The sequence below is a fragment of the Musca domestica genome, unplaced genomic scaffold, assembly GCF_030504385.1.
Source record: "Musca domestica strain aabys unplaced genomic scaffold, Musca_domestica.polishedcontigs.V.1.1 21, whole genome shotgun sequence".
NCBI classification, from domain to species: domain Eukaryota; kingdom Metazoa; phylum Arthropoda; class Insecta; order Diptera; family Muscidae; genus Musca; species Musca domestica.
In genome coordinates this window covers 9310220-9322080 of record NW_026712258.1, presented here as the reverse complement: position 1 = coordinate 9322080, position 11861 = coordinate 9310220, and the positions used below count along the sequence as shown (strand labels likewise).

The window sequence follows — 11861 nt, the reverse complement described above, 5'->3', positions numbered from 1 at the left end:
TCAAATTTTCTTTCAAAAATTTATCCAAATAGTACAATATTTCAATTTTAAAGCAAAACTAGTAAATATCTGCAATACACGCCCTGCAATGCACATTTCTTGAAATCATTGATTTTGTTTTTATTTTTCAAAACAATAAATACAGGGTGAGATGAAAAATCGCAATCAACTTCAGACTGCTGTCATTTCTAAGCCACTCGTCGGGCAGCTGTTAAAATTAAATTATTTCAGTGACAGCTCATTATATTGTTTACAAACGTACCAAAGCATTTTGGGGAGAATTTTCCAGAAAAAAAGTTATTCGTGATTCGTGGCTGGAAAACCACAAGTGGCTATCGTTAGAGCATTTCAGCATTTAAATGTGAATAAATCTTTTGGGTCTCGTACCACCGCAGAAAACAGCAACATCAGCAGAAATTGTTCGAAAAGTAAATAGCGACTTGATCGAAACCCGCATCGCAGTGGTCAAAAAATGTCTCGTGAGCTGAACGCTGAACATATCGCAGCATTCCATTCGTCAAATATTGAAATTCCAAAAAGTACAAGAAGTTACACTGCAACAGAAAGAAAATAGACTCAAAAGAGCTAAAGAGTTTCTTCGCTTGGCCGAAAGGGGTGAACTACCGAATTTGCTTTTCTCCGATGTTTGTGTGGGCCACCATAACAGCCGATGATCGCTCTCCGCTCGTTTTAATCGACCGTAGCATCAGAATAAATGCCGAATATTATCGCGAAAATATTCTCGAGGTTGTATTAAAGACTTGGGTATGCCAACATTTTGGCCGCAAACCTTGGACATTCCAACAGGACTCAGCACGCGCCAGCCAAGAATGGTTACAAAATGAGATTCCTCGCTTCCTTTCCAGCGCACAATGACCACCAAAATCTCCGGATACCAATCCGTTGGACTATTGTATCTGGAGTATTTTGGAAAGCAATGTTGGCACTAAAAAATACCAACGTTTCGATCACCTCAAGCAAGCGCTTCGCCGGGAATGAGCCAAAATACCGCAGAGGAACATTCGGCCAGCGTGCGACGGTTTCATTGGCCGTTTGAAGGCCATAATTCGTGCCAAAGGTGACTAATTCGAATAAATCTAAACATATTCTAAATTTGATTTGATGCTATTTCCGACATTTTTTGCTTTCATTTAATAAAATTTAAAAAAAAATAAAAATATGGCTTTTGACTTTGTTGCGGTTTTTTTTATCTCACCTTGTACATACACAAAATTTGCAGAAGTCGGGCACACTTAGAACAAAATTGTAATTAGCTCTACCTTACCTAAATCAAGGTAGGGCTTTAATACCATATGATTTTAATTTTTTATTTTCTTGGCTTAATATTTCAACTTTTGTTGTTTATGTGTGTGATTTTATTCAATAATAACAAATAAAAAAGCAGCAAAGTTCGGCCGGGCCGAACTTTTAATACCCTCCACCATTTCGAAGAAAATTGAAAAATTTCTAAAAAATTCCGAAAACTAACACTTAAATGAAAACCGTTATATGGGGACTATACGAAGACCTGGACCTGCATGCGAAATTTTTTGTTGTTGTTGTTGTAGCAGTTTTACACGTTCTGTTGTTTTTTCCGACTAATCTGGTTCTTCCTCAATGTCCAGGTTTAGGAATTCTGCTACCTTTATGGGCTGTAGCCATAGATCCTCTGGACGGAGTTGGGTAGGTTTGGCAGGACAATTAAACAAGTGCAGCGTGTTGTGCGGGCCTGTATCGCACGCTGGGCAGGCGTTCCGCACATCCTCATCAATTCGTGCCCAATACGAATTGAGACGGCTGCACCATCCTGAACGTAGTTGGGCCAAAACTACCCTGGTTTGCCTAGGCAGCCGACGTTCTTCAGCTGCAATGGATGGGGGGTGGACTCCGAGTATGGCATTCATACTGTAATTATTAACTACCTCAGTGACTGCATCAGTATGAATGCTATTCAGACCCGCTTGATAGGCTTCATGATCTAGAGGCTCTCTCTTATATCGCTGGACCTCTCTCTCTAGATCGTGCAGGTCCTTCCTGACACGCCTGGGTGGAGGAGTTCTATCCACCATATGGTGGTTAGGGTGACTCCCGCGATAACACCCAAGCAGGTACTGCAACGAAAGCATATGATTATGCTGACGTAAGGGAAGAACCTTCGTCTCCTCATGTAAGTGGTCCACAGGTGTCATGAGGAGGCACCCTGTTGCAGTTCTCAGGGCGGCATTCTGGCAGGTCTGAATACATTTCCACTGCGTTGCACTTGTATTCGCCGACCACACTGGAGCCGCATAGCTAACCACAGACCGACCTATCGCTTTATAAGAGGTCAACAAGGTTTCCTTATCCGCACCCCAAGTGCTGCCGGCTAGCGCCTTGAGGACCTTGTTCCTACTTTTCATTTTATCGCAAATAGCTGTGGCTTGCGCGGAAGACTTGAACATGCTATCGAATGTGACCCCAAGGATTTTGGGGTAGTTGGTGGTCGGAATTATATGCCCCTCGACCTGCACATTCAGCTGTGTTCTCATCTCCGCAGTCCATGTGGTAAATAGTGTGGCCGTCGATTTAGTGGCGGATATTTTCATATTCCTCGCGTGGAAGAAGGCGGCAAGCTCCGCGAGATAGTTATTCACCCTGACACATATGTCATCAACTACAGGACCCGACGCCATGATCGTACAATCATCCGCATAAGTTACGATCTCGATGCCGTCTGGAGGGCGCGGAATTCCGGAAAGGTAGAGGTTAAACAGTTCCGGAGATATCACCCCACCTTGGGGAACTCCCTGTTTCACTCTACGAGGCTTGGACTTCTTATTCCGGAATTCCACGTACGACTGGCGTCCACACATATAGTTGACTATCCAACGTTTCAAACTTGGCCGGAGGGTAGTGTTCTCAACGTCCTCGAACAGCGTGGCATGGTTGACCGTATCAAAGGCCTTTGATAGGTCAAGAGCCACCACTACTGTTCTGTGGCACGGCCTGTTCTGGTTGAGTCCTCGACTGATATGTGTGGATATGGCGTGCAATGCTGTTGTAGTGCTATGTAGTGGACGGAAACCGTGTTGATGGTTAGCAACTGAATAGCTTCCTCTAATACTGGGGAGGAGTAAGGCCTCGAGAGTCTTTGCTACTGGCGACAAAAGCGAAATTGGCCTGTATGATTCGCCTTTGCTGGCATCCTTGCCAGGCTTCAGTAGCGGGACCACCCTGCCCATTTTCCAGGCTTCGGGAACTATGTGGGTGGCTAACGACAAGTTAAGGACTTTGGTTAAATACTCAACTCCCGGCGTATCCAGTTGCTTCAACATTACCATTGATATTCCGTCCGGGCCCAACGCTTTAGATGACTTAGCGTTTCGGATGACATTCGCAACATCACCCATCGTAAACTGTGGAGGTACATCCTCGGCGGGAAGAGCTCTTATACGACGTAGTACTCTTCGCCTCGCCCTATCACTCTCGGGGTGCTCGACAAATTGGCGGTTAAAACAGCCAGCGCACCTCTTCGGATCAGTCACAGTTACGTCGTTAAATGTGACTGCTGTCCTATCATCCTTTTTTCCAGGGTTCGAGAGTGACTTTACCGTTACCCACAGTTTACTCAAATCGGTTCCAATGTTGCAACACTTCAGATGGTCTAGCCACTTTTTCCGCTTATGCTCCTGTACCAAACGGTTGACTTCCACTGTCAGTTCACTGACTCTGGGATCAGTAGGGTTGGTACGTCGGAGCTCATCACGCTCATTCGCTAATCCCGCTGCCTCTGCTGGGAAATTTGGTCTTACTTCGGGTATTCGACCAGCAGGTATATAGCGAGCGGCTGCAGCTTTGATGATGTCCCGGAAAATCCTTTCAGCTACCCGAACATCAGAAGGATTGGGCAGTTCTCTGAAGCGAAGGTTGGTGAACTCTCTGAACTCGGGCCAGTGGGCTTTCCCATGGTTAAGGAAAGTGCGGCGTTCAGAGGTTATGAAATCGGGCGATCTGCTGATGGAGACGATTATCGGGAGATGGTCTGAGCCAAGAGAAATGACGGGTTGCCAAGTCACGTCATTTATCAGACCGGGTGACACGATGGTTAAATCTGGCGAACTGTGACACTCTCCTCTTATTCGGGTGGGGGCATCCTCGTTTACCGTGCAAAATGTGGAGCAGTCAATCTGCTCTGCCAACGCTGATCCCCTCTGGTCATTACCTAGGACGGAATGCCACAACTCATGGTGGGCATTGAAGTCCCCTAGTACCAGGCGGTTATTGCCTTCCAAAAGTGGGCTTATATTAGGCAAGTAACGCGGTTCACAGCTATTAACCGGCGGGATATACACATTAAGCACCTCTACCTCGGCAGTACCACACTTGACTGCTACCCCCATACACTCCATGTACGGGTCACTAGAGACTAGCTCAAGCGAGATAGGTCTGTATTGAACAGAATGGTGTATCAGGAACGCTAATCCCCCACCTCCACTTCTGGTGCGATCTTTCCTCAATACGTTGTAACCATTGCAACGTTGTAAGCTACAATTTTCATTGAGCTTGGTTTCCTGCACCGCTGCGATCTTAATATTCCTCCGATTCATAAAATCTACTATCTCATCAATTTTACCTCGGAGTCCGTTGCAATTGAACTGCAAGAACGATGCATTGTCCGGAATTGGAACAGCAACATGTGGCGTTAAGTGCTGCGGTAGTGGTTGCTGTTCTGGAGACTGCGGGGGAGTTCCATACTCCGACGACGACTCGGAAGTTGACGACGAGGTCGTGGACTCACTGGGGACTGTGTTGGTGCAGCACGAAGCAACATAGTCCCTATCGCTATAGTCTCGCAACCGGGTTAAACCGGAACAATTTCTAAAATGCACCCATCCTCTGCATCCATTACATCGCACCGAGACTGATCTATGGTGGATGGTGTTTTGGCAAACCGTACAGAACCATGGTCCGGGGTTTTCCTCAAGCCCGGCACGGACCAAAAGAATCCGGAGCAAGCATTCCGGGATGTGCTGCTCCCAAAACAGAAAAATAAACAAACACGAACATGTATACACTGGGTTGGCAGCCGCTGGCCGAAACTGGAGTGTTGTTGTTTCGGGTCAATCCGGTGTCGTAGAACCCGCTGCCGTTTTTTGTCATAGGCTGCAGTGCCCATTACGAACTTCAAATACGAAATTAGTTACAATTATGGTGAATAAAGTCGCACAAATAACGAAAATACGAAGTATCGGGAGGTGCCGTCATATGGAGGCTATATGAATATGTGCACCTGCATACGAGTTTTTTTTGCCATTAGTTGTAGTACCCAATAGGTTCTTTCAATACGAAATTTGGAACGATTCCGGTGAATAATGTTGCTGAAATCGTCAAAATACCGACTATCGGGAAGTACCATTATATGGTGGCTATACGAAGACGTGGACCTGCATATAAAAATTGCCATAGGCTGTAGTACCCGATACGAACTTCAAATACGAAATTCGAAATAATTCCGGTAAATAATGTCGCTGAAATCATGAAAATACCGAATATCAGGAGGTACCGTTATATGGGGGCTATACGAAGATCTGAACCTGCATACAACAATTTTCGCCATAGGCTGTAGTACACATTGATATTTTCCAGTACGAACTTTGAAACGATGCCGGTGAATAATGTTGCTAAAATTATCAAAATACCGAATATCGGGAGTTACCGTTATATGGGGGCTATACAAAGACTTGGACCTGCGTACAAAAATGTTTGTCATAGGCTGTAGTACCCATTACGAACTTCAAATACGAAATTTTAAATTTCCGGTAAAAAATGTTGCTAAAATCGTCAAAATTCCGAATATCCGGAGTTACCGTTATATGGGGGCTATACGAAAACGTGGATTGACATGGTCCATTTACGAACTTAACCTGCCTACTGGTAAACTATGCATGAATGCAAAATTTTAATCTTCTATCTCAATTCGTTCGAAAGATAGCGTGATTCCAAATCAATGCAACAAGTTGTTTGGTCTTTTATTGTTTTGATATTAATTCTGACACTAGAAGCCAAACAGGTAGACCTCTATACTTACATTTTTTTTTTCATAGTTAGCCTACCTTCTCTTCATTGTACCATGGTGTACATCTATGTCTATGTATACATACAAGGTTTGTCAAATTATTTTGACAATTTCCACGCCGCGATACAGAGATGAATTGTTTATAACAAGACTGCGCATGACACAGACCATTTGAATATACAAAATATAATAACACCAATTGTAGGCGTATATATATCGACATATTTACAAATACGTTTTCCTTCTATTACGCTACAAACTAAAAGACAGAACAAAAAAAAAACATCGACGAAACCATTAGAGTTTCATCACGTATACAAGAGTTTCATAAAATGAAAGCTTTCGAAAATACTTTTATTCGTGGCCCATCTCCATCATATTCGGACGAAGTGAACTCGGAACATGGCACGCTGCCAGTAGCATCTTTTCCATTGGAGCCTGGACAAGATAAACGTGAAAAAGTATTTTCAACGAAAATGGAAAACTATTACGATGACAGTCGCTACAATGTGGGAGGCAAAAATAAGGCAGTGGTTCAGGGGCGTAACACATTTGCCTTTTGGACAATTGTAGTCATTTTGCTCGTCTTGACGATTGGCAATCTATTATTAACGCTCTCCATAATTGGCGTTCTTCATTTGGGAAAAGGCATATACGGCATGGAACTTATACCAGAGGAAGATGTTGTCAAGTTCTATGGCGAAACAGACTTGGATCGTGTATTCTCTAAAAATGTAGGACAATTTGAGGGATTTTTGGATGATCCCGTTACGATTGAGGGCGACAATGCTCCAGTATATGTTCGCATGCATCACCGAAACACTCACAGTTCCAATCGTTTGGCCGTCGAAAAATCTGGAGTCCAATTTAGAGGTGTCAACACGTTTGAACTGAAGGACCCCATAAATGGCGAAACTATATTCTCAACCCACCGGCCACATTACTCGATTCCGAATGGAGCTAATAATTTAATATCTAAGGTCAATAGCGCCAGTCGCATAGTCAGTCCAGTAGATAAACATTTAGTGGTATCATCTCTTGACAATCGTTTGTCCATTCGTGGCTCGGAAGGCATTCATGCCGATGCAGCTGATGTGTATGTGAAAGCTGAACAAAATATTCTGTTGAATTCAACACAGGGTGCAACATACTTAGAAGGAGGCTCTTCAGGAATATATCTCGACATGGATAAAATACCAATTGTTAATTCTGAAATGGGATTACGAGCAGGCAGTGTACAGTACAAAATCTGTGTATGCATGCCACAAGGAATTGTCTTCCGCATAGAAATACCCCAAGATCATAATGGTTCCAAAATTTCCTGTGTGCATTTTAGTTCAAAGCACGATCCCTGCAATCATAATTAGATATATATAAACACAATGATACACAAAATACTTTATGCGAACTTAAAAAAAAAATATAATAAAAAACATAAATCATAAAAATTATAATTATTAACAAGTAAAAGTAACGAATAGGTCGTGCTAGAATTAAGAACGTAAAGTCGTGCATTCATGTTTAAATTTCTATTTTGTTACATTATTAAGTTCACAACATCTCATTGTCAAAACGTATATTTACAAATCCATAGTATATGCAGAAATCAGAAATGGGAACTTGATAATGAAAATGCAGAGATGGATATGTTTATTTGAAATGACTTTGCCTTCTTCTTACCATGCAAACAGGCAAAGAAATCCTTTAAAAATAAAAGAATTGGAATTGAATATTGGGTCCACTTTCAATTTTGCCAGTGAAATCGGTTGAAAAAAGCTTAAAAATGCCATAAAGTCGATAGCACCGGTTTGCTGCTATATTATTGGAATTTCGCTATCTATACGGAATTTCAAACGCGAAGGTATAAAAATCTTTTAAAAATGTGGCTAAGTTCGCCAAAATACAAATATTTGGAGGTTCGAACCCTAAATACCGAATTTTAAACAATTCCGTTAGAAAGTGAATATTAAATCATTAGAATACGGAATATCACATGGGGCCCAATTATCGGTTGTCTAATATCAAAAATGGTATTATGGTAAGGCATCGAAACGAAATCGAAAGTTTAAAAAAGTTGGCAAAACTCCATTGTTGACAAAAAGGACCATTGCAACGTTGTAAGCTACAATTTTCATTGAGCTTGGTTTCCTGCACCGCTGCGATCTTAATATTCCTCCGATTCATAAAATCTACTATCTCATCAATTTTACCTCGGAGTCCGTTGCAATTGAACTGCAAGAACGATGCATTGTCCGGAATTGGAACAGCAACATGTGGCGTTAAGTGCTGCGGTAGTGGTTGCTGTTCTGGAGACTGCGGGGGAGTTCCATACTCCGACGACGACTCGGAAGTTGACGACGAGGTCGTGGACTCACTGGGGACTGTGTTGGTGCAGCACGAAGCAACATAGTCCCTATCGCTATAGTCTCGCAACCGGGTTAAACCGGAACAATTTCTAAAATGCACCCATCCTCTGCATCCATTACATCGCACCGAGACTGATCTATGGTGGATGGTGTTTTGGCAAACCGTACAGAACCATGGTCCGGGGTTTTCCTCAAGCCCGGCACGGACCAAAAGAATCCGGAGCAAGCATTCCGGGATGTGCTGCTCCCAAAACAGAAAAATAAACAAACACGAACATGTATACACTGGGTTGGCAGCCGCTGGCCGAAACTGGAGTGTTGTTGTTTCGGGTCAATCCGGTGTCGTAGAACCCGCTGCCGTTTTTTGTCATAGGCTGCAGTGCCCATTACGAACTTCAAATACGAAATTAGTTACAATTATGGTGAATAAAGTCGCACAAATAACGAAAATACGAAGTATCGGGAGGTGCCGTCATATGGAGGCTATATGAATATGTGCACCTGCATACGAGTTTTTTTTGCCATTAGTTGTAGTACCCAATAGGTTCTTTCAATACGAAATTTGGAACGATTCCGGTGAATAATGTTGCTGAAATCGTCAAAATACCGACTATCGGGAAGTACCATTATATGGTGGCTATACGAAGACGTGGACCTGCATATAAAAATTGCCATAGGCTGTAGTACCCGATACGAACTTCAAATACGAAATTCGAAATAATTCCGGTAAATAATGTCGCTGAAATCATGAAAATACCGAATATCAGGAGGTACCGTTATATGGGGGCTATACGAAGATCTGAACCTGCATACAACAATTTTCGCCATAGGCTGTAGTACACATTGATATTTTCCAGTACGAACTTTGAAACGATGCCGGTGAATAATGTTGCTAAAATTATCAAAATACCGAATATCGGGAGTTACCGTTATATGGGGGCTATACAAAGACTTGGACCTGCGTACAAAAATGTTTGTCATAGGCTGTAGTACCCATTACGAACTTCAAATACGAAATTTTAAATTTCCGGTAAAAAATGTTGCTAAAATCGTCAAAATTCCGAATATCCGGAGTTACCGTTATATGGGGGCTATACGAAAACGTGGATTGACATGGTCCATTTACGAACTTAACCTGCCTACTGGTAAACTATGCATGAATGCAAAATTTTAATCTTCTATCTCAATTCGTTCGAAAGATAGCGTGATTCCAAATCAATGCAACAAGTTGTTTGGTCTTTTATTGTTTTGATATTAATTCTGACACTAGAAGCCAAACAGGTAGACCTCTATACTTACATTTTTTTTTTCATAGTTAGCCTACCTTCTCTTCATTGTACCATGGTGTACATCTATGTCTATGTATACATACAAGGTTTGTCAAATTATTTTGACAATTTCCACGCCGCGATACAGAGATGAATTGTTTATAACAAGACTGCGCATGACACAGACCATTTGAATATACAAAATATAATAACACCAATTGTAGGCGTATATATATCGACATATTTACAAATACGTTTTCCTTCTATTACGCTACAAACTAAAAGACAGAACAAAAAAAAAACATCGACGAAACCATTAGAGTTTCATCACGTATACAAGAGTTTCATAAAATGAAAGCTTTCGAAAATACTTTTATTCGTGGCCCATCTCCATCATATTCGGACGAAGTGAACTCGGAACATGGCACGCTGCCAGTAGCATCTTTTCCATTGGAGCCTGGACAAGATAAACGTGAAAAAGTATTTTCAACGAAAATGGAAAACTATTACGATGACAGTCGCTACAATGTGGGAGGCAAAAATAAGGCAGTGGTTCAGGGGCGTAACACATTTGCCTTTTGGACAATTGTAGTCATTTTGCTCGTCTTGACGATTGGCAATCTATTATTAACGCTCTCCATAATTGGCGTTCTTCATTTGGGAAAAGGCATATACGGCATGGAACTTATACCAGAGGAAGATGTTGTCAAGTTCTATGGCGAAACAGACTTGGATCGTGTATTCTCTAAAAATGTAGGACAATTTGAGGGATTTTTGGATGATCCCGTTACGATTGAGGGCGACAATGCTCCAGTATATGTTCGCATGCATCACCGAAACACTCACAGTTCCAATCGTTTGGCCGTCGAAAAATCTGGAGTCCAATTTAGAGGTGTCAACACGTTTGAACTGAAGGACCCCATAAATGGCGAAACTATATTCTCAACCCACCGGCCACATTACTCGATTCCGAATGGAGCTAATAATTTAATATCTAAGGTCAATAGCGCCAGTCGCATAGTCAGTCCAGTAGATAAACATTTAGTGGTATCATCTCTTGACAATCGTTTGTCCATTCGTGGCTCGGAAGGCATTCATGCCGATGCAGCTGATGTGTATGTGAAAGCTGAACAAAATATTCTGTTGAATTCAACACAGGGTGCAACATACTTAGAAGGAGGCTCTTCAGGAATATATCTCGACATGGATAAAATACCAATTGTTAATTCTGAAATGGGATTACGAGCAGGCAGTGTACAGTACAAAATCTGTGTATGCATGCCACAAGGAATTGTCTTCCGCATAGAAATACCCCAAGATCATAATGGTTCCAAAATTTCCTGTGTGCATTTTAGTTCAAAGCACGATCCCTGCAATCATAATTAGATATATATAAACACAATGATACACAAAATACTTTATGCGAACTTAAAAAAAAAAATATAATAAAAAACATAAATCATAAAAATTATAATTATTAACAAGTAAAAGTAACGAATAGGTCGTGCTAGAATTAAGAACGTAAAGTCGTGCATTCATGTTTAAATTTCTATTTTGTTACATTATTAAGTTCACAACATCTCATTGTCAAAACGTATATTTACAAATCCATAGTATATGCAGAAATCAGAAATGGGAACTTGATAATGAAAATGCAGAGATGGATATGTTTATTTGAAATGACTTTGCCTTCTTCTTACCATGCAAACAGGCAAAGAAATCCTTTAAAAATAAAAGAATTGGAATTGAATATTGGGTCCACTTTCAATTTTGCCAGTGAAATCGGTTGAAAAAAGCTTAAAAATGCCATAAAGTCGATAGCACCGGTTTGCTGCTATATTATTGGAATTTCGCTATCTATACGGAATTTCAAACGCGAAGGTATAAAAATCTTTTAAAAATGTGGCTAAGTTCGCCAAAATACAAATATTTGGAGGTTCGAACCCTAAATACCGAATTTTAAACAATTCCGTTAGAAAGTGAATATTAAATCATTAGAATACGGAATATCACATGGGGCCCAATTATCGGTTGTCTAATATCAAAAATGGTATTATGGTAAGGCATCGAAACGAAATCGAAAGTTTAAAAAAGTTGGCAAAACTCCATTGTTGACAAAAAGGACAAAAAAATGTTTGTATTTTGAACCTAAATTTCTTCTCTTTCGGAAAA

At 41.3% G+C, this 11861-nt stretch overlaps 2 protein-coding genes across 2 annotated transcripts; both read left to right on the top strand.

The window, feature by feature from the left end:
- The first annotated feature begins 6221 nt into the window (after window positions 1–6221).
- Window positions 6222–7785, top strand: LOC131802468 (uncharacterized). The gene has a single exon (XM_059122815.1). The coding sequence runs from the start codon at window positions 6388–6390 to the stop codon at window positions 7420–7422; it is 1035 nt and encodes a 344-aa protein (XP_058978798.1). The 5' UTR covers window positions 6222–6387; the 3' UTR covers window positions 7423–7785.
- Window positions 7786–9874: 2089 nt separating this feature from the next.
- Window positions 9875–11439, top strand: LOC101897701 (uncharacterized). The gene has a single exon (XM_005188309.4). The coding sequence runs from the start codon at window positions 10041–10043 to the stop codon at window positions 11073–11075; it is 1035 nt and encodes a 344-aa protein (XP_005188366.2). The 5' UTR covers window positions 9875–10040; the 3' UTR covers window positions 11076–11439.
- The last annotated feature ends 422 nt before the right edge of the window (window positions 11440–11861 follow it).